Here is a 22,780-nt window from a genome sequence, read left to right as displayed (position 1 = left end):
TATCTGCCTCAGCCTCCCAAGTAGCTGGGATTACAGGCGCCTGCTACCACGCCCAGCTAATTTTTGTCTTTTTAGTAGAGACAGGGTTTCACCATGTTGGCCAGACTGCTCTCAAATGCCTGACCTCAGGTGATCCGACTGCCTTGGCCTTCCAAAGTGCTGGGATTACAGGCGTGAGTCACCACACCCGGCCTTTGTCTTCAATGTTTAGAACTCTCAGGATTTAATGTTTAATGTTTACAGTCCTTTGAGTCCTACATTAATTTTTACCACAAACCTCTAGCCTTCTGCCTGGGGTTGCCATTCAAGCTACAGTGACCTCCTGGAGAGAAAGAGCAGAAATTAAGAACAGGATAGCCCGGGTTAGAATCCTACTCTGCCAGCCATGTGATCATGAGCAAGTTACTTAACCCCCCTGCTTCAGGCTCACCAGAGAACCTACCTCTTTGGATGATGAAATGAGGGAAATTGTATTGTGCACCTAGAATAGTGCCTGGTATATACCGAGCATTTAATAAAATTAGCCATCATTATCATCATTGTTGGCAACCCTTACCCCAAGGTATCAAGACCTCTGGCTCCCAGAAGTCGTTTCAACGAGCTACCTTCTCTCCAAAGCCCAGGCAAAGCAATTCAATCCAGGCCCCTGTGTTTGCTGCCCTGGGAGATGAAAGGGTGAAAGAGGACCCCTGGCATGTGGAGAGGGGAAAACAAGCAGGATGCAACCAGGCATTCTGGCTATATTCCTTCTTTAACCTTCGCAACCCTGGAGCTCCAAGTAAACTGGTTCCCATTCCACAGAGGTCAAGCCCCTTAGTCAAGCCCACACACATATATATATATATATACACACACACACACACACACATATACACACACATATATATACACACACGCACATATATATATATATATATATTTTTTTTTATGAGATGGAGTCTTGCTTTTTTCGCCCCGGCTGGAGTACAGTGACTCCATCTCTTCTCATTGAGGCCTCCACCTCCCAGGTTCAAGCAATTCTCCTACCTCAGCCTCCTGAGTAGCTGGGATTACAGGTGTCCCCCACCACGCCTGGCTCATTTGTTTGTTTGTTTGTTTGTATTTTTAGTAGAGATGGGGTTTCGCCATGTTGGCAGGCTGGTCTCAAACTCCTGACCTCAAGTGATCCACCCACCCGGGCCTTCCAAAGTGCTGGGGTTACAGGCATGAGCCACCATGCCTGGCCCATGCAGATATTTAAATAGTGGTATTTTGCTGCCTCTCCATGCAGCACGGTGGAGGCAACGTCATGCTAGACATTTCCCTGGTGAGATCTTTGTAACACATTAAGCAGATACAAGCGAGAAAAGAAAAAGAGGGCAATGCTCTCTGAGTGCCCACTGTGTACAAGGAATTCTGCCCAAGGGCAGTCAAGCAGGTGCTGCATTGCAGGCTGAGCCCTGCTCTCCCTAACTCTCAAGCAAGTGCTCCTTCCACACACCACACTGACATCCTTCACTGAACAACTGGGAACCTTAGCCACGCTTGCAAAACTGGGAAGGACCAGAACAGGAAATCTATAGACAGAAGGCAGACAGGTGGTTGCCAGGGGCTGGGGCGGTAGGGGGATGGGGAGCTACTGCTTAATGGATATGGAGTTTCCTTTGGGTGATGAAAATGTTTTGAAACTAGACAAGAGTGCTGATTGCACAACAATGCAAATGTACTAAATACTAGTGAACTGCTTGCTTTAGAACAACAGTTAATTCTTTGTTTTGTGAATTTCACCTCAATTAAAAAAAAAAAAAAAAATTTAAGAAATGGAGTCTGGCTCTGTCACCCAGGCTGGAGTACAGTGGCATGATCATAGCTCACTGAGGCCTCCAACTCCTGGGCTCAATCAGTCCTCCCATCTCAGCCTCCCAAGTAGCTGGGACTACAGGCATGCACCACCACACTGGGTTAATTTTGTATGTTTTGTAAAGAGAGGGTCTCGCTACATTGCCCAGGCTGGTCTCAAACTCCTGGCCTCAAACGATCCTCCTGCCTCAGTCTCCCAATGTGCTGAGATTACAGGTATAAGCCACCACTCTTGGCCCAATATTTTTATGAAAAGGACTGCAACAGGTAGATGTTGGCTGAGAAAATGTTCCTATTCTAACGAACAACTACAGTAGGATTCTCCCAAGGGTTAGACAAAGCAACTACACGGAGAACCCAGTCCCCATATTGAATCACACAGTAGAAAAGCTACTCCCGGCTGGGTGAAGTGGCTCATGCTTGTAATCCCAGCACTTTGGGAGGTAGAGGCAGGTGGATGACTTGGGGCCAAGAGTGCGAAACCAGCCTGGCCAACATGGTGAAACCCCCATCTCTACTAAAAATACAAAAAAATTGGCCAGGTGCAGTGGCTCACGCCTGTTATCCCAGCATTTTGGGAGGCCTAGCCAGGCGGATCACCTGAGGTCAGGAGTTCGAGACCAGCCTGGCCAACATGGTTAAACCCCATCTCTACTAAAAATACAAAAATGAGCCAGGCATGATGACAGACGCCTATAATCCCAGCTACTTGGGAAGCTGAGGCAGGAGAATCACTTGAATCCAAGAGGCGGAGGTTGCAGAGAGCCAAGATTGCGCCATTGCACTCTAGCCTGGGCAACAAGAGCAAAACTCCATCTCAAAAATAATAATAATAATACAAAAAATTACCCAGGTATGGTGGCAGGCGCCTGTTATCCCAGCTACTCAGGAGGCTGAGGCTGGAGAATCACTTGAACCTGGGAGGTGGAGGTTGCAGTGAGCCGAGATCACACCACTGCAACAGAGTGAGACTCCATCTCAAAACAAAATAAAATGAAATTTTAAAAAATAAATAAATTTACATATATTTACATTTACATAGATTTATACTTTTATAAAATAAAATTAATAAATGTAATAGAAACCATGCCTCGCTTCCACGGGCCCCTCCTGCACCCCAATCTCCCCCTACCTGGCATGGCTCTTCCCTCATGAGATGGCAAGTCTCACGGCAAAGGCCTTCTGTGACAGCCACCCCTGCCTCAGTTGCTGTTCCTAGCTCTGGCCCTTTTGCTCTCATTTCCTTTACCCCGCACTGAATTTTCTATGCAGTGGCTAGAGCATCTGGAAACGCAGATGAATACACAATAAATGACTTACTAGTATTACAGGATACACACAATGATGTTATGTGATTCATCCAATGTGCCCTGCAAAACTGCAATGAACACGGCATTTCTCTAAGCCCTGCGTGTGCATCTGCGGTGGGCTGCCTCACATGATTTGTTTCTGATTTTCACTGAACCTGTACCTTTAGCATACCCTAGAATGGGGGTCAGCAAGCTTTTTCTGGAAAGAGTCCCGCCGTCAACATTTTAGGCTTTGTGGGCCAAAGGGTTGCTGTCACTACCCAACTCTGCCACTGCAGGGTGAAAAACAGCCATAGATAATGTATAACGAACAGGTCTTGGGCTGGATTTAACAGCCCACTGCCCTGGCAGAAATAATGAAGGATGGCAGGTTAAAAATTAAAACAATAGTATCTGTGTTTGTAGACCTTACAGCCACCGTGCAATTAGACGGTTAAACGTAAGAGTTCCCCAGCAGGCCGTAGACCAGGCCCACATCATAATCATGCTCCCATCTCCCCTCACCGTCTAACCAAGGCTCCATACAGAGTCTTGCAGAGAACAAGGACATTATCAACCTGTTGTCACTGCAGAATTCATCCTCAGTTACACTGGCAGGCATCTGGGATGCCTGGCGCTACCAGCCCAATGATGACTTTAACGTTGTTGCTATTGTCTAATTCCCATCCCACTCCCCAAAATCCACAACCACTCCAAATAAAGAAACTGAAAGAAAGCAGAAGCAAAGGAGGAGGGGGCAGAAAGGGCTGCCCAATATATGCCCGGGGCACGTACAAGACCAAGAGGGACCCCTGCAATAACCAAGGGGTAAGGTGGGGGATAGAAATGAGTGGGGTGGGCTGGCAAGGCACAGATCACAAGAGCAGAGCAGGTGCCCCTCTCGAGATGACAGCTGCTACCCAGTACTGGCAGACAGTACCTCACAGCAATACCAGTAATTGCCTCATCTCCTGGTTTTTTAAGAGAGGCTGAAAATCCAGATTTTTTGTGTCAGTTAGTTGGCCCCTAATTATACTCTTGTTAGAACAATGTTCCAGCCAACTCAGCATGAACCAAACACAACACATCTGGGGCCAGGTCTGCCGCCAATCCGCCATACTGAGACATACGTTTAACCCTCATATCTATCTGGAAGGTGGGGGCTGGCCACCCTGGTGTAACAGACAAAGGAACTGAGGCTACGAGACATTGATCATTTGCCCAAAGAACAGCTCAGAGGTGACAGACCCGACATTTTACCCCAAACCTTGTACCTTCCAACCTTCACAAAACCAGGCTCACTCCTTGAATGGCTCAATCTCGGCACAGAAAAGGGCTCCGTCATCAAAGTGCCACCAAAGAAAAAACTACCTCCCGATGGCTGACTCAAATGGTTCCCTTCTCAGAGAAATCTTCCTGCAGAGGGTCCCGCAAGGGGCACACTGCTGTCTCCCCACACAGCGCTCCCATGGCCCTGCAGTCCTGCCATAGTGCTGGTGTCATCCCTGTCGTGGAAGGGATTATGCATTGTGAGCTCTCCGGGATAGACGGGAGCCTCATGAACTCTCCCATCACAGAAGGAACTCAACAGCTGTTGAATCTAGATTCTGGTGCAGTTCACTTCTGTGGCTCCCCAAGTGGCTACTTTAAATAAAAAGGACCAGGACTGGCCAGGACACAGCAGCCGCCTCATTCCTGTCATGGGCAGAGCGAGGTGGTGGTTTCATCTGCTCTAGCCTTAGCACACGCACAGATAAAATGGACAATCGTTCTTCCCCAAAGTCAGGGCGCTGGTTCCAGTATTGTACGGTGAAGTGGCACAGCTGGCCCAGGACAAAAGGACAGACTATCTGCCACCACACAACAGAAAGAGACAGGCTTTGCATGTAGACAGATGGGCTCAGGCCATCCATGTGGGCTTATGGTGTCCAAGATCAATGACAAAATAAATGAGCAAAGAATGGGGACCATCAGTTTACTCTAGAGCAGGCCGGGCGTGATGGCTCCTGCCTGTAATCCCAGCACTTTGGGAGGCCGAGGCAGGCAGATCACTGGCGGTCAGGAGTTAAAGACCAGCCTGGCCAAAATGGTGAAACCCCATTTCCACTGAAAATACAAAAATTAGCCAGGCATGATGGTGCCCACCTGTAATCTCAGCTACTGGGAGGCTGAGGCAAGAGAATCACTTGAACCCAACGGGGTGGAGGTTGCCGAGATTGCACCACTGCACTCCAGCCTGGGCAACAGAGTGAGATTCCATCTCAAAAAAAAAAAAAAAAAATTTCTCTTGAGCAGGGATTGGCAAACATTTTCTGTAAAGAGCAATACAGTAAATATTTATATTTTAGGCTTTGCAGGCCATACACTCTCTGTCACAGTTACTCAGTTCTGCCATTGTAGCCTGAAAGAAACCACAGACAATAGTAAATGAATAGATATGGCTTTGTTCCAATAAAACTTTATTTGCAAAACAGGAGGCCAACCCAGTTCACCAGTTCTTGCTGTAGAAAAAAAAAAAAAAAAAAAAACCACTAACATGGCAATGTGCAAAAACTTTAAAGAGACAAGAGGCCAAGCATGGTGGCTCACACCTGTAATCTTGGAATTTTGGGAGGTAGAGGTAAGAGAATTGCTTGCGCCTAGGAGTTTGAGACCAGCCTGCGTAACACAGTGAAACACCGTCCCTACAAAAAGGTTTTTTTAACTGGCCGGGCGTTGTGGCTGACACCTGTAATCCCAGCACTTTGGGAGGCCAAGGCGGGCAGATCACAAGGTGAGAAGATCGAGACCATCCTGGCAAACACGGTGAAACCCCGTCTCTATTAAAAATACAAAAAAAAATTAGCTGGGCGTGGTGGCGGGTGCCTGTACTCCCAGCTACTCGAGAGGTTGAGGCAGGAGAATGGCGTGAACCCAGGAGGCGGCGCTTGCAGTGAGCAGAGATTGCACCACTGCACTGGGCAACAGAGCAAGACTCCGTCTAAAAAAAAAAAAAAGTTTTTTCTAAAAATTAGCTGTGTGTGGTGGCACACACCTGTAGTCCAAGCTATGAGGGAGACTGAGGCTGGAGGATCACTTGAGCCTATAGGTCAACGCTGCAGTAAGCACTGATCACACCATTGCACTCCAGCCTAAGCGACAGAGCAAGGTCCTATCTCAAAAAAGAAAGAAAGAATATCTTCCCTCCTGGTTGGAGAAATGCAAATTATATGCTTACTAATAACTACCACAAGGCCCCATTATATAACTACAAATTAACTAAGAAACTTTTTTTTTTTTTTTGAGATGGAGTCTCAGTCTCGCCCAGGCTGGAGTACAGTGGCATGATCTTGGCTCATTGCAACGTCTGCCTCCCGGGTTCAAGTGATTCTCCTGCCTCAGTCTCCTGCGTAGCTGGGATTACAGGCACCCACTACTACATCCACCTAATTTTTGTACTTTTAGTAGAGATGGGGTTTCACCATGTTGTTCAGGCTGGTCTCAAACTTCTGACCTCAGATGATCCACCCACCTCAGCCTCCCAAAGTGCTGGGATTACAGGCATGAGCTACCGTACCTAGCCTCCAAGAAACATTTAAGGTGAAATTCCCCAATGCCAGTAAACCTATGATAAATCAAGTACACACCACTGGTAACAATTTATGGGTGCAGGAAGTACTGAAAAGCGATGTGGCAATGCATATCAAAAGCTACAAAAAAAATCAAAATCCCTTTTGACACCTTGGAAATTAAGCTAAAAAGGAACAGGGGAAATGAGAAAAGATACAAATAACAATTTCACCTGGTCCTCTATGTTCCAGGTCCTGAGAAAGGCACTATACATTCATTACTTGCTTTAATTTCCATTTTCTGATAAGGGAATTAAGAGTAAGAGTCAGAGTCAGGCGTGGTGGCTCACGCCTGTAATCCCAGCACTTTGGGAGGCTGAGGCAAGCAGATCACAAGGCCAGGAGTTCAAGACCAGCCTGGCTAACATGGTGAAACTCCGTCTCTACTAATAATACAAAAACTAGCTGGGCGTGGTGGCACGCACCTGTAGTCCCAGCTACTGGGAAGGCTGAGGCGGGAGGATTACTTGAACCCGGGAGGCAGAGGTTGCAGCGATTAAGCCGCTGCACTCCAGCCTGGGTGACAGAGCGAGACTCTGTCTCAAAAAAAAAAAAAAAAGAGTAAGAGTCTGAGAAGTTCAAAATTCTGCCCGGGCTGGCACAGTGGCTCACGCTTATAACTCCAGCACTTTGGGACGCCAAGGAGGGAGGGCTGCTTGAGCTCAGGAGTTTGAGACCAGCCTAGGCAACATAGTGAGGCCTCGTCTCCACGAAAATTCAAAAACAAAAAAAAATTAGCTGGGCAGGGTGGCACACACCTGTAGTCCCAGCCTCTTGGGGAGCTGAGGAGGAAGGATCGCTTGAGCCCAGGAGGTTGAGGCTGCAGTGAGCTATGAGTGTACCACTGCACTCCAGCCTGGGTGACACAGTGAGACCCTGTCTGAAAAAAATAAGACAGAAAACAAAAACTGCCCAAGTTCTTCAACAGGGAGTTAAATCCAGAACTTGTCTGCATCCAAAGCTTTTCCACAATAACACAATGACTTCCTGAGCATCAAAGGACACGAAGATTTTTACTGTAGTGTCCTAGTATAGGGGTCAGTCAACTACAGCCCCCAAGCCAAATCCAGCTGCTGACTTTCTCTAAATAAAGTTTTATTGGAACATAGCCACGTCCTTTCATTTACCCATGGTCTGTGGCTGCCTTCATGCTACAACAGCAGAGATGAATACTTGAGGCTGAGACCAGATGGCCCACAAAGCAGAAAATATTTACTATCTGGCCCTTCACAGGAAACGCCTACCAAGAACACCACAAATGGAATTGACTGTCTTTTGCAGTGGGAGAGGGGTTAAATAGCTGCGGCACATCAATTTGGTGGAATGTTATGCTGCCTTTTCAAAGAATTTTGAAGATAAGGAACGTGGATAAGTGCTATCATCTAAGCAGAAACGCTCATTCAAACGTAGATACAATGCAATTATGCAAATACATATATAGTGTATGCTCTGAACAAAGGCAGAAGTGGAATACCTACAAATTTAAATATTAAATGTGCCAAGAATGTATATTTAAAGGTATATTTTGTTTTCACAATAGTCTTTAATGTCGTTTTGGGTTTTTGCTTTTTTTTTTTTTTTAAGTTGTAGGAGGAAAGAGCGATTCCAAGAAACACAGATGCAAGCAAAGAAAAATGAGATGGAGTGGGCAAGATTCCCTCCTCGGAGGAAGCAGGGTACTGCCTGGGTGGGCAGAGGAAACACTAGTGCCAGGTCTCTGAAGGGCTCCCAGACAGCAAAATGTCAGGGCAAGGAAAAGAGTCCTCACTGCCCTTGCAGGGTTCAAAGTGCTCAGCCCCCACCCAACCTGCTCCCCTACAGGCTCTCCCACCTCAGGAAAAGGCAATTCTGGTTAGACGCGGTGGCTCACGCCTGTCATCCCAGCACTCTGGGAGCCCGAGGCCGGTGAATCACCTGAGGTCAGGAGTTTGAGACCAGCCTGGCCAACATAGTGAAACCCCATCTCTACTAAAAATACAATAATGAGCCAGGCATGGTGGCGCTTGAGGCGAGAGAATCGCTTGAACGTGGGAGACAGAGGTTGCAGTGGGCAAAGATCACGCCACTACAGTCCAGCCTGGGTTACAGAGCGAGACTCCAACTCAAAAAAAAAAAATAATAAAAGATCAGGCAATTCCCACCCCTTTTAGCTGCTCAGGAAGAAAACCTAGGAGCCACCTGCCTCATGAAGCCTCTGTTGCCACATCATATTCCTAACCACCCCATCCAAAATTACAGCAGCCCTTCCCCTGAAGTTCATCCTCCATCCAGACAATTTAGTCGGATGGACTCCCAGCCACAGGCTCCAGACTAGACTTATGGTCCAGACCTGGCCAACCACCGTCACAGCGATGGGTCGCAGGATGACCACGTGGCCAGCCCGACTCTGGTGGGTCCGCCCCAGGACTCTGGCTAGAGCACTAGGGAAAGCAGCTCACTTTGTGCTCGGGTATTGCCGGGTTGGAGGACGAGGTCCAAGAGCTACTGGTGGCTCTCTCGCCTCCGTGGAGGAGCGGCTGCCTGTGGATGAAGCCCACAGAGAGGAAAGCCGAGTTGACAGCCAGACAGATAGTCCTGATAGTCCTTTACCACGTGGATCCAGCTAAGCTCAAAGCCAGCCCTATAAGACACCATACATTCCCACGTTGCTGAAATCAGTTTGATCAGCTTCTGTCACATTCCACTGAAAAGAGTCCTGGCTAACACACTCAGCACGATCCCAACAAAATCTGGTACATTCATTCCTTTTGCTTCAACAGACCCCAATGGTAACAACCTTTTGATAAGTGATAGAGGATATACCAAATTATCATCCAGTGTTTGCTGAATGTTGAACCCCAAATTTCTGGCCAACCTCTGCTTCCACCAGAGTCCTCATGCTTACTGGCAGCATTTGAATTTAGTGTAACCGCTTTGGAAAAATCAATCCAACTGAGTTTAATTATGTGCCAAAAAAAAAGGCATCAAAAGTGATAAACTCTTCGATGTCAATGCTACTTTTGGAAAATCACCCTAAAGACATAATCTAAAGGATGGAAAACTACCTTGAAAAAAAAAATGTTCACTGCATCATCACTTTGAAACAAAAAGAAAGAAGGAAAGCCAGGTATAGTGCATCACACCTGTAATCCTGGCACTTTGGGAGGCTGAAGCAGGAAGATCACTTGAGGTCCGGAGTTCAAGATCGGCCTGGGCAATATAGTGAGACCCTGTCTCTACACCAAATTAAAAAGTTAGACGGGTGTGGTGTTGTACCTTTAGTCCCAGATACTCAGGAGGCTGAGGTGGGAGGATCACTTGAGCCCAGGAGGTCAAGGCTGCTGTGAGCTATAATTGTACCACCACTGCACTCCAGCCTGGGCAACAGAGCAACATCCTGTCTCAAAAGAAAAAGAAAGGGAGGAAAGAGAAGAAGAAAGGGAGGAAGGGAAAGAGAGAGGGAGAGAGGGAGGAGAGGCTAGAGGGAGAGAGGAAGATAGGCTAAGTTTCCACAACTAAAATCGATAGTTAAAAGTTGTACGACATGCAAAGTGGTGGATGAAAGATGGACTGTACAGTCCATAAAAGTGATCAATAGGGAATCCATGGAGCAATGTGGTAAAGTTTTGTCCTGAAATGGTGAAAAGCAAGAAAGCAAGATGCAAAGTTGTATGATAATAAAAAAATTACTGCAGCCTGTATCAGTATTTCTCAATTTTTTTTTTTTTTTTTTTTTTTTTTTTTTGAGACAGGGTCTGAGGGTCTGGCTCTGTCACCCAGGCTGGAGTGCAATGGTACTTTCACGGCTCACTGTAGCCTCAACCTCCCAGGCTCAAATGATCCTCCCACATCAGCCTCCCGAGTGGCTAGGACCATGGGTATGCACCATTACACCCAGCTACTGTGTGTGTGTGTGTGTGTGTGTGTGTGTATGTGTGTGTGTACACAGACGGGGTCCCGCTATGTTGCCCAGGCTGGTCTCAAACTCCTGAGCTCAAGTGATCCTCCCAGCTTAGCCTCCCAAAGTGCTGGAATTACAGGTGTGAGCCACTGTGTCCTGCTCAATCTGTTTCATTCTTGCCCTCAAGGATACTTTTTAGACACTTTTTTGCTAATCATCCTCTCCATGAAAAAGTCATACCACAGATACAATGTACATATGTACTATATGCCTATCTGTGCTTTCTACATCCAAGTAAGTTTTTTTTCTCTCCTGAGAACCAGTGTTCAACCCCTTGGGGGTGATATCACCCCCACTGCAAATATATGGCCTATGTATAGACAAGACAGTGGCAGATGGAAGGTGCTTTATCTGGAACTAGGCTCACATTGCCACAAGTTAGAGAAATCTATAAAATCTTGGATTTTAGTTCCACATTTTAAGAGCTCTAAGCATTTGAGTTCCTATCAGTTACCTGGAGTCAAGCAACCAGGAAGCAGGAGAACCAACACCAGTAGGACCTAGTCCATCGCAGGTGGGGATCAACTGTTTGCTGATGGTGGAACATGTACTTCTTGCATTCCACCATCATAGATCAATCCAGTGCCTTCAAGAGGGGGGGAAATGTTGATAGCATCACTTTCTACTTTGAATGAAAACCACAAAGATTCTTTTTTCATTCATTCTTTCATTCATTTCAGCTGATTCCTTATTCTAAGTACAAGCCACTGCCAGAGAGGGCCCAGTCAGTGCCAAGGAGAAAACTGTGACCTTCAACATTCCAGAAAACTAAGAAAGAGCAGCCGGGCACAGTGGCTTACGACTATAATCTCAGCACTTCGGAAGGTTGAGACAGGATGGCTTAAGGCCAGGAGTACCAGATAAACCTGGGCAACGCGGTAAGACCCATCTCCACCAAAAAAAAAAAAAAAAAAAAAAAAAAAGTAGACCAGGTGCCGTGGCTCACGCCTGTAATCCTAGCACTTTGGGAGGCCAAGGCAGGTGGATAACCTGAGTTCAGAATTTTGAGACCAACCTGGGCTACATGGCAAAACCCATCTCTACTAAAAATATAAAAAATTAGCCAGGCGTGGTGGCGCACACCCGTAATCCCAGCTGCTCGGGAGGCTGAGGCACAAGAATCACTGGAGCCCAGGAGGCAGAGGTTGCAGTGAGCCAACATTACGGCACTGCACTCCAGCCTGGACAACACAGTGAGAATCTGTCTCAAAAAAGTATTTGTTAATTTAAAAAAAATTTTTTTAATACAAAGCTGCCAAAATATACATCAATATCAGGCAAGAAACAGCAGTAAATTACCCATTAAGCCCAAAATTCTGATATGTGACGAATCTTTGAGCTCATCTGTTACACAAATTATTTGATCTCTGTGGGCCTGGCTTTCCTCACCCTTCAAATGGAAATCTCAGTGTCTCCTTAAAAAACACTGATGTTAATGAGCATCTAGGAACTTAAGAATCAAGACTTACAGAAGACAAAACTTGAGTATAATAATGACTTTCTGGCTCTACAAGCTCTACTTTCCCAGTAACAGCAAACACGTATCTGAAAATCAGCATTCCTTATATAGTCTGAAGAAGTGGGCAATCAGGTATTCCCATCTACTGGGTTCTCTAAAGAAAAAGAAACAAATTGTGGCCACCATCCTACAGTAACCACCCCTACATGTCTGCAGACATCTTTCTTCCTGATAATTTTTTTAGTTCTACATACATATAAGAATCCATAAATATTGTCTTGTGTATGTTTTAATTTGGACCAAGGTATATATTTTAGGTATAATTCTACACTCTGCTTTTTTTTTTTTTTTTTTTTTTAATTGAGATGAGATCTCGCTATGTTACCCAGACTGGTCTCTAACTTCTGGACTCAAGCAATCCTCCCACCTGGGCCTCCCAAAGTGCTGAGATTACAGGCATGAGCAATCACGCCAGACCCACCCTGCTTTTCTTACAGAACATTAACATTGAGATACTGCCACGGTCATGTGTATGAATCTGTATCACTGCTTTTAACATTTCTGAGGCTTTCCATCAGTTGACCACAGCACACTAGGTTTACCTACTCCCCAATTAATGGTCATTTTAGTTGTTTCTGGCCTCATGATACCCATTTATCTTGTGTATATATTACCTAGGGCCCTTCCACTTCCCGGTTATTTGTACTTAATGTATTCGGCTTTGCACCCATCTAGCCTCTGACTCTACTCAAACATTTTCAACTCAAAAATACAGCAGACTCTAATTACCAATTTATAGCACACACAAGAGACTGAAAAACACTTTATGCCACACCAAAAGGATGCAATCAGCAGAGACCTGCAAAGGATCCTTGGGATAAATAACTGTTTCCTTCAACAACAACTGCAAGAGGAAAAAGGAGAGAGACTAAAGGGCAGCCTGTAGTTTAAAAAAAGACTCCCTGCTTCAAAAAACACCATCAAGAAAGTGAAAAGAGCCCAGGCACAGTGACTCAGGCCTGTAATCCCAGCACTTTGGGAGGCTGAGGTGGGCAGATCACTTGAGGTCAGGAGCTCGAGACCAGCTAGCCAACATGGTAAAACCCCATCAATACTAATAATACAAAAATTGGCCAGGCGCGGTGGCTCATGCCTGTAATCCCAACACTTTGGGAGGCCAAGGTAGGAGGATCACTTGAGGCCAGGAGTTCGAGACCAGCCCGGTCAACATGGCGAAACCCCATGTCTACTAAAACTACAAAAAAATTAGCTGGGTGTGGGGCAGTGCACCTGCAGTCCCAGCTACTCCAGAGGCTGAGACAGGAGAATCACTTGAACCCGGGAGGCAGAGGTTGCAGTGAGCCAAGATTGCTCACTACACTCCAGTACTCCAGCCTGGGTGATAGAGCAAGACTCCAAATCAAAAAAAAAAAAAAGAAAAGAAAAGAAAATGAAAATGAAAAGACAAACCATGGAGGGGGAGAAAAATTTTGTAAACAATAAACCTGATACGGGACTTGTATCTAGAAATTACAGAGGATTCTTACAGATCAGCAATAAAAAGACAGCCTAATGTTAAAATGGCCAAAGGATTTGAATAGACATTTCTCCAAGGAGAATACACAATTGGTCAATAAGCACAAGATAAGATGCTCAACATCACTAGTCACTAAGGAAATGCAAATCAAAACTACAAAGAAATATCACTTCACACCCACTAGAATGTCTATTATTAAAAAGACTATTGGGGAAGGTGTGGAGAAACAGAACCCTCATATGCTGCTGGTGAGAATTTAAAATGGTGCAGCCACTTTGAAAACCAGTCTGACACAGTTCTTCAAATGGTTAACCACAGTTACTATATGACCCTGCAATTCCACTCTTCCATACATGTCCAAGAGAAAGGAAGAGACTTGCCCCCGCAAACACTTGTGTATGAATGTTCATAGCAGCATTATTCAAAACAGCTAAAAAGTAGAAACAACTCAAATGCCCATTTTTGATGCATGAATAAACAAAATGTATGATACCCACATAAAGGAATATAATTTGGCCACAAAAAGGAATGAAGTACAGATATATGCTATAACATGGTTTAACCTCAGGAAAATTATACCAAGTGAAAAAAGCCAGATACGAGAGGGCACATATTGTATGATTTCATTTATATGAAATACCCACAACGGGCACATCCAGAGACAGAAAGTAGATGAGTGGTTCCCAGGGGCTGAGGGGAGGGGGAAAGATGAATGACTGCTAATGGGTACAAAGTTTCTTTCTGAGGTAATTAAAATGTTGTGAAATTAACTATGGTGATATTTGCACGGTTCTGAAAATACCAAAAAATAAAAAATAAAAATAAAATAAAAAGGAGGTGAGGGAGAGACCTAAAAGATTTAAAAGACAAACCAATGTGCACTGTTTAAACCTTACTTAGATTCTGAGGTTTTAAAATACACTATATTAGAAAATGTTAAGGCCGGGGCGCGGTAGCTCATGCCTGTAATCCCAGCACTTTGCGGGTCTGAGGCAGGTGGATCACATGAAGCCAGGAGTTCGAGAGTGGATCACATGAAGCCAGGAGTTCGAGACCAGCCTGGCCAACAGGGCGAAACTCCATCTCTACTAAAAATACAAAAATCAGCCGGGCATGGTGGTGCACATCTGTAGTCCCAGCTACTCAGGAGCCTGAGGCAGGAGAATTGCTCAAACCCAGGAGATGAAGGTTGCAGTAAGCTAAGATCGTGCCACTGCACTCCAGCCTGGGTGACAGAGCATGACTCCGTCTCTAAAACATAAATAAAATAAAATAAATAAATAAATAAATAAAACATTATAAGTGAGGGACAGAAGAAAGAGGAAATATTTCCGTGCCACTTTATTTTATCATGTACCAGTTATCAACCCCAGAAGTGGGGAAACCCACTTTCAACTGCATTCTCAAGAAACAATTAAAATATATGGCTGGACTTCCCCTTACATCTTCACAGACCACTTTTTCTGCCTCAATTACAATGTTTCCAAACGAAGGTTTTCATCCTTAATGCTTTTTCCTAAAAAGTCATTTGTTGGTTTCCTTTTCTAATTTGTTTGGCTTTAGATATAATTTTTTTTTTTTTTTTTTTTTTTGGAGACTGAGTCCCACTCTGTTGCACAGGCTGGAGTGCAGTGACATGATCATGGCTCGCTGCAACCTCCACCTCCTGGGTTCAAGAGATTCTCATCCCTCAGCCTCCCGAGTAGCCGGGATTACAGGCACCTGCCATTATGCGCTGTTAATTTTTGTATTTTGAGTAGACACAAGGTTTCACCATGTTGGCCAGGCTGGTCTCGAACTCCTGACCTCAAGTGACCCGCCTGCATCTGCCTCCCAAAGTGCTGAGATTACAGGTGTGAGCCATCATGTCCAGCAGACGTAATGATTTTTTATTTTAAAATTTGCTGAGTTTTCTTTTTTTTTTTTTTTTTTTTTAGAGACAAAGTCTTGCTCTGTCGCCCAGGCTGGAGTGCAGTGGCTTGATCTTGGCTCACTGCAACCTCTGGCACCCGGGTTTAAGCGATTCTCCTGCCTCAGCCTCCGAAGTAGCTGGGATTACAGATGCACACCACCAGAGTTTTCATATTATTTCTCCTTGAAAGATAAACTGACCAATTTCTATTGGCTTATCAATTTCATTTTCTCTTGTGCTAAAAGTAGAATGAAAGGGGTCCAGAAATGTGAGCTTGTGGCAAAGACTCCTTGGTCACATTAAAAGGAAAAGATTTTCAGAGAGTGCCTAGTCCCAGCCCAAATGAGAGTTATGTCTCTCATAACTAGGCAAAAACAATCCCACTCCTACCCCACATGAGCCCTTATAGAAACAACAGCAGACAGCTCTGAGATTCGGACAGTGAACCTCGTGATACACACGGCACCAGTCACTTTACCTGATGAATGTTACTCAGTCATTACAAGTCTAGGAGACGGGTACTACTACGTATCCTCATTTTGCTGGGACTCCCAGAATGGTCAAGTAACTTACTCTTAAATCACACAGCTTTATATGGCAGGGCCAAGATTTGAACCCAGGAAGTCTGGCTTCAGGACCTGGACTTATACCAACCTACCTCACTTCCTGATGGAAGCCGGCTCATAACGTCTTTATTGTGGTATTACTAATATTCACAAATCAGAAACCATACTTAGGCTTAAAATCATTTGATTTGGCAACCAAAGGTGGATTATCTCCCAGGAAACTCCCCCTCATCAGCCCCCTCATTATTAGGACTGTCCATTTCACAAATCTTGCCTTTTAATAACAAACACAAAAGGCACATCACTTGTTTAAACAAACAACAAAAAAGATCCACAGAGATAACTTTAAAAGTTAACATTGAAGACAGCGGTATCCCTTGGCCTTGCTCCTCGCTCAACCTCCAGAAATGCCTGCGTGGAAGACAACGGCCAGGAGGGCTGGATGCAGGGATTCCTCAGAAACAATTCCACCGTGAGGGAGAAACAGGCACTAGGAGGATAGGCGGGGCTTCCTAAATAAATCCAGATCCCAGAGTGGCTGGACAGACAGTCAGGGGAGAGCTGAGAGGCTTCCCTGAGTCACTCCCATCTCCACATACAACACCCAGGAATGACTTAGCACCACAACACCAATAAGACTCCTCAGAGGAAAGGAGGGTAGAGTCAAGGGACTAAACTTCAGAAAACATTGAGGATGAGCTGTCCACACCCACCTCCCTCTCACTTCCAGCATCCCCACCAATACCAGCCCCTCGATGGTGAGAGGAAGAAGTTTGCACTGGGAAGAGCAAGGACGAAGTGACGGTCCCCAGATGGGCTGGGCACGGGACAAGAAGGGAAGGGCTGCAGGACAAGGCAAGAGAGATCTTAAAAGATAATGATGAGCCAGGATAAGACATGGAAAAGGATGGAATATGCAAGGATCATCGAAATGTAAAAGCCAGGACCCGACAGGGAAGCTGAGTGGGTAACTGGGAAGAACTGGTGATGGGAAGAGCAAAGCACTGGGAACACGGGTGGGAGGGATGAGAGGGATGGGGAAGACAAAGGGGTTGGAGAAGTGAGCTCCTCTGGGGACCAGGAGCTCCTGGGACACGGGGATAGTGGGGTCAGCAAACTAAGTGTCCAAAAAGACTCTGCCTGTATGGAAACCGCAGGGACTGGAGACCAGGGGCCTGGGTAGCGGGGATGACTGGGGATGGAGGCCCGGGAACTGCAGCTGGGACGCAGCAGGTCTAGGAGTCAGGAGAGACTGAGACCTGGGAGGTCTCAGAACTGGGGGTCTGGACACTAGGCAAAGGGTTCGCAGGACTGGGACGACTGGGGACAGCGGTTTAGGAGCTGGTTTTTATGGATGGACAAGAATCAGGAGACCAGGAGTGCCCGGCGACGGGAGATCAGAGACCCGCAGGTGAGCAGGTGCCAGGAGCCGGGAGTCCTGGGGACGAGGGGTCTGGAAAAGGGAGCGACTGGGCGGGGGTCTGCGAGGGAGTGGGGCGCGGGGACCCAGGGACCGGAGTGTGCAGCTGCAGCGGCGGGAGCCGGGGCGGCCAGGGCGGGTGACAGCGGCGGGGTCGCCACTCACCGCTCATGATGCCGCTCCCCGGGCCGGTGCCTGCGCCGCGCCGCCGCCGCTGCCGCCTCTGCGGCCGCCGAGCTCCAGACAGGCCGGGAGACAGGAGCCCCGCCCCAGCCGCCCCGCCCCGGAAGCAGAGCCTGACCGCTGACAAGGCCCCGCCCGCCGACCCGGAACGTAAACACCGGCGCAGGTCCAGGTTGCGGGACCTGGTGTGAAGAGCGGTGCAGAGGCGACGCGGGCTGGGGACTCTGGGTGGACCCGAGACCCCGCGAGGAGGTGTCACTGTCCCCAAGTCCCCAAGACGCCTCCCCTGCCCTCCTGAGGTTCCCACTCCTGTCGGGGCAACAGATAGAGAAGAAAGCCACGAGTGGTGGGCGACTTTGTCCCAGAGAGGGATACGAGCAGGAAAGGAAATAAAAAGAGAGTAACGGGACAAAGCGTGATCACAGGCAGATGGGCAATCCCGGAGGGCCTCTCTAAGGAGACGACTTTTGAGCTCAGACCTGGGTGATGAGACGAAACCAGCCTGGGAAGATCCCCAGGGACAGCGTTCCATAAGGAGGTGCAATTGCCAGGCCCCTGCCTGGAGGAGTTGACCAGAGCGAGGGGATGAGTGAGAAAACAGGCCTGGTGCGGTGGCTCACGCCTGTAATCCCAACACTTTGGCAGGCCGAGGCGGGAGGATCACCTGAGTCCAGGAGTTCGAGAGGGTGAGTGAGAAAAGGGTGGTGAGAGGGAGGAAATTGAAGAGGTGGAGGGAGGGCCTTGCAGGCCAGAGGAAGGAGTTTGGGGTTTTCTGCCTAACTCTAGGAAGGTCGGGGAATAGGAGGCTATTGCAAAAATGCAAGCAGAGACCGAGCGCTGTGGCTCACATCGGTAATCTCAGAAGTTGGGAGGGCCGAGGCGGGCGGATCGCTTGAGGCCAGGAGTTCGAGAGCAGCCTGGGCAACATAGCGAGACGCCGTTCTCTACAAAAAAAAGAAAAAAGAAAAAAAAAGGATTCAAACAGAGGAGTGACACGATCTGAATTAGGTTTTAAGATATGGCCCCGGCCGGGCGTGGTGTCTGACGCCTGTAATCCCAGCACTTTGGGAGGCCGAGGCGGGCGGATCACAAGGTCAGGAGATCGAGACCATCCTGGCTAACACGGTGATACCCCGTCTCTACTAAAAATACAAAAAATTGGCCGGGCGTGGTGGCGGGCGCTTGTGGTCCCAGCTACTCGAGAGGCTGAGGCAGGAGAATGGCGTGAACCCGGGAGGCGGAGCTTTCAGTGAGCGGAGATCGCCCCACTGAAAAACAAAAAAGAAAAAGATATGGCTCCTAGGCCGGACGCGGTGACTCATGCCTGTAATCCCAACACTTTGGGAGGCCAAAGTGGATGAATCTCCTGAGATCAGAAGTTCGAGACCAGCCTGGCCAACATAGTGAAATCCCATCTCTACTAAAAATATAAAAATTAGCCAGGCATGGTGGCATGCTCCTGTAGTCCCAGCTACTGGGGAGGCTGAAACAGAAGAATTGCTTGAACCCGGGAGGCAGAGGTTGCACTCAGCCGAGATCCTGCCACCACACTCTAGCCTGGGTAACAGAGAGAGACTCCCTCTCAAAAAAAAAAAAAAGAAAGAAGATATGGCTCTTCCTGGGATGAGAATGAATTATAATGGGGGCAGGGTGGAGAAAGAGCAGCTGGTTAAGGAGTTACTGCAGTTGTCCAGGCAAGACATGGTGCCTAGCTGCAATGGTGGCAGTGGAGATGGAAAAGATGATGGATTGAGTGTGAACACAAGTGTTAAACATTCACAAAAATTTTTTTTTTTTTTTTTTTTTTTTTTTTTTGAGAAAGAGTATTGCTATGTTGCCCTGGCTGGAATGCAGTGGTGCGATCTCGGCTCACTGCAAACTCCACCTCCCAGTTTCAGGTGATTCTCCTGCCTCAGCCTCCCAAGTAGCTGGGACTACAGGCGCCTGCCACCATGCTCAGCTAATTTTTTGTATTTTTTTAGTAGAGACGGGGTTTCAACGTGTTAGCCAGAATGGTCTCCATCTCCTGACATCGTGATCCTCCCACCTCGGCCTCCCAAAGTGCTGGGATTACAGGCATGAGCCACCCCACCTGGCACATTTTTATGAAGTCCAGGGTTTTGTCCCATTTTACAGATGGGGGAAAAGGGACTGAAGGAGTATTTTCCAAACTTGTTTTGCCCACACCCAGAGTGAAGAAATGTATTTTATATCACAACCCTGTACACATAAGCATACATTTAAGGAGATGTTTTAAAAAACAATTCTATAGGTAATATATTCTCCTCTACTTTCTATCTTTTTTTCTCTAATGCTGAAGGAGACTTACTCGATTGATCCATAATAAGTCTCGATTGATCCATAATGACACAATCTCGGCTCACTGCAACCTCCGCTTCCTAGGTTCTAACGATTCTCCTGCCTCAGCCACCCAAGTAGCTGGGATTACAGGTGTGGCACCACCATGCATGGTAACTTTTGTATTTTGTGTTTTTAGTAAAGATGGGGTTTCAACATGTTGGCCAGCCGTGAACTCCTGACCTCAGGTAATCAACCCTCCTCGGCCTCCCAAAGTGCTGGGATTGCAGGCATGAGTCACCAAGCCCAGTCTGCAGCATTTTCTATAATAATGGAAAAGTGGCGTTGGGGCTTAGAAACCAGTACCCGAAAATATGGCGTTTTGACATGCTGAACTGAAGAAGCATCATAGTCTCTCTGGCCTCGCCCATACACAGCAAATCTCCCAAAGCCAGGTTGAAGTTCCTTCATCTGCCTAAAACTTGGGACCCACCAAAAATAACAATTTTCCCCCTCCTTGTAAAACTAAGAATGTAACCACACCTGAACAAATCCTTTCGCAAGATAAAGACAGTCTCAGAATCATTCAAAGTCTTTTTTTTTTTTTTTTTTTTTTGAGACGGAGTCTCGCTCTGTCGCCCAGGCTGGAGTGCAGTACCGCGATCTCGGCTCACTGCAAGCTCCGCCTCCCGGGTTCACGCCATTCTCCAGCCTCAGCCTCCCGAGTAGCTGGGACTACAGGCACCCGCCACAGCACCCGGCTAATTTTTTGTATTTTTAGTAGAGACAGGGTTTCACTGTGTTAGCCAGGATGGTCTTGACTCCTGACCTCGTGATCCGCCTGCCTCGGCCTCCCAAAGTGCTGGGATTACAGGCGTGAGCCACCACGCCCGGCGAATCATTCAAATTCTAAAGAGAACTGTTTACAACATAATCTCCATTCCAGGATCCATTCCATCTCCAGTGATCCTTTATTGCCCCTCAACAAAATTCCTCTTCTCCCCAGTCCCATAACCTGTTTTGCTGGGGTTCTAAGCCCTCATTCTTTTTGTAACCTCATGATAGTTTCGCTGGGTGCAGTGGCTCACGCCTGTAATCCCAGCACTTTGAGAGACAGGCAGATCACCTGAGGTCAGGAGTTCCAGACCAGCCAGGCCAACGTAGTGAAACCCTGTCTCTGCTAAAAATAAAAAATTAGCCAGGCGTGGTGGTGGGCACCTGTAATCCCAGCTAACTCGGCAGGCTGAGGCAGGTGAATCGCTTGAACCTGGGAGGCAGAGGTTGCAGTGAGCCGAGATGGCACCACTGCACTCCAACCTGGGCAACAACAACGCAACTCTGTCTCAAAAAATAAAATAAATAATGTACAAGCTCTGAACTCTGTTGAGGGATAGGTATTTATTCTATTGTTCTCCCCCAGGGTACAGGTCAATAAAACTTGTCTACCTTTTCTCCAGTTAATCTGCCTTTTATGAGTTGATTTTTCAGCAACGTTCTTTTTTTTTTTTTTTGGAGACGGAGTCTGCTCTGTTGCCCAGGCTGGAGTGCAGTGGCGCGATCTCGGCTTCCTGCAAGCTCTGCCTCCGGGATTCACACCATTCTCCTGCCTCAGCCTGCCGAGTAGCAGGGACTACAGGCGCCCGCCACCATGCCCGGCTAATTTTTTTGTATTTTTAGTAGAAACAGGGTTTCACCATGTTAGCCAGGATGGTCTTGATCTCCTGACCTCATGATCCACCGCCTCAGCCTCCCAAAGTGCTAGGATTACAGGCGTGAGCCATCGCGCCCAGCCTTTCAGCAACTTTCAGAGGGCTAAGAGGAAGTTTTTCCCTTGGCCCCTACAGTGGAAAGAACCAAAGCTCAGCTATGGAAGGATAGCTAAGCAAATCATGTCTATAAGCCAAAAATAAAATTCTAAGCCCCCCAGGCATCTGAATGGAGCCCTCCTCTTGGCCAAGGGCATTCCAAAGGCGACCTGAAAAACTAGTTCAGACCATGATGGGAAATGGGAGGCAGACATGCCTCATGATAGACTCCTCCCTTTTAGAATTACTGATAGAATAGAGTCTTTTTTTTTTTTTTAGACTGAGTTTCACTCTTGTTGCCCAGCCTGGAGTGCAATGGCGCGATCTCGGCTCACTGCAACTTCCGCTTCCCAGGTTCAAGCAAGTCTCCTGCCTCAGCCTCCTGAGTATCTGGGATTACAGGCATGCCCCACCACGCCCGATTAATTTTATATTTTTAGTAGAGACAGGATTTCTCCATGTTGGCCAGACTGGTCTTGAACTCTTGACCTCAGGTGATCCACCCACCTTGGCCTCCCAAAGTGCTGGGATTACAGGCATCAGCCTCTGTGCCAGCTATTTTTTTTTTTTTTTTTTTTTTTTTTTTTGAGATCGAGTCTCGCTCTGTTGCCAACCTAGAATGCACTGGCGCGATCTCAGCTCACAGCAACCTCACAGCAACCTTCAAGCGATTCTCCTGCCTCAGCCTCCTGAGTAGCTGGGATTACAGGCGCCCGCCACCGCACCCAGCTAATTTTAGTAGAGATGGGGTTTCACCATGTTGGCCAGGATGGGCTCAATCTCTTAACCCGGTGATCCGCCCGCCTCAGCCTCCCAAAGTGCTGAGATTACAGGCATAAGCCACTACGCCTAGCTTTTTTTTTTTTTTAAAGATGCAGTCTCGCTGTGTTACCCAGGCTGGAGTGCAGTCGTGTGATCTCAGCT

General features: G+C 47.2%; 1 protein-coding gene and 1 long non-coding RNA gene across 51 annotated transcripts in view; one reads left to right on the top strand and one right to left on the bottom strand.

The window, feature by feature from the left end:
* SNX29 (sorting nexin 29) overlaps positions 1-18,445 on the bottom strand; it is a 589,214-nt gene extending 570,769 nt beyond the window's left edge. For 8 of the 13 annotated variants that reach the window (XR_012429267.1, XR_012429268.1, XM_005591284.5 and 5 more), the window contains exon 1: positions 17,736-18,445. Coding sequence is in view for 6 of the 13 variants with exons in the window: in XM_005591284.5 (XP_005591341.3) it covers positions 17,736-18,285 (550 nt within the window). In the remaining 7 variants the exon portion in view is untranslated. The remainder of the gene's footprint in view (positions 1-17,735) is intronic. The other 5 variants (XM_074027808.1, XM_074027810.1, XM_074027806.1 and 2 more) reach the window with 1 other exon arrangement.
* Positions 17,904-22,780, top strand: part of LOC141409316 (uncharacterized) — a 77,386-nt gene continuing 72,509 nt past the window's right edge. For all 38 annotated transcript variants that reach the window (XR_012429299.1, XR_012429272.1, XR_012429286.1 and 35 more), the window contains exon 1: positions 17,904-18,439. This is a non-coding gene — a long non-coding RNA (uncharacterized lncRNA). The remainder of the gene's footprint in view (positions 18,440-22,780) is intronic.

This window comes from Macaca fascicularis, chromosome 20, assembly GCF_037993035.2.
Source record: "Macaca fascicularis isolate 582-1 chromosome 20, T2T-MFA8v1.1".
NCBI lineage: Eukaryota > Metazoa > Chordata > Mammalia > Primates > Cercopithecidae > Macaca > Macaca fascicularis.
The sequence above is the reverse complement of the archived record's forward strand: the minus strand, read 5'-3'. Positions and strand labels throughout refer to the sequence as shown.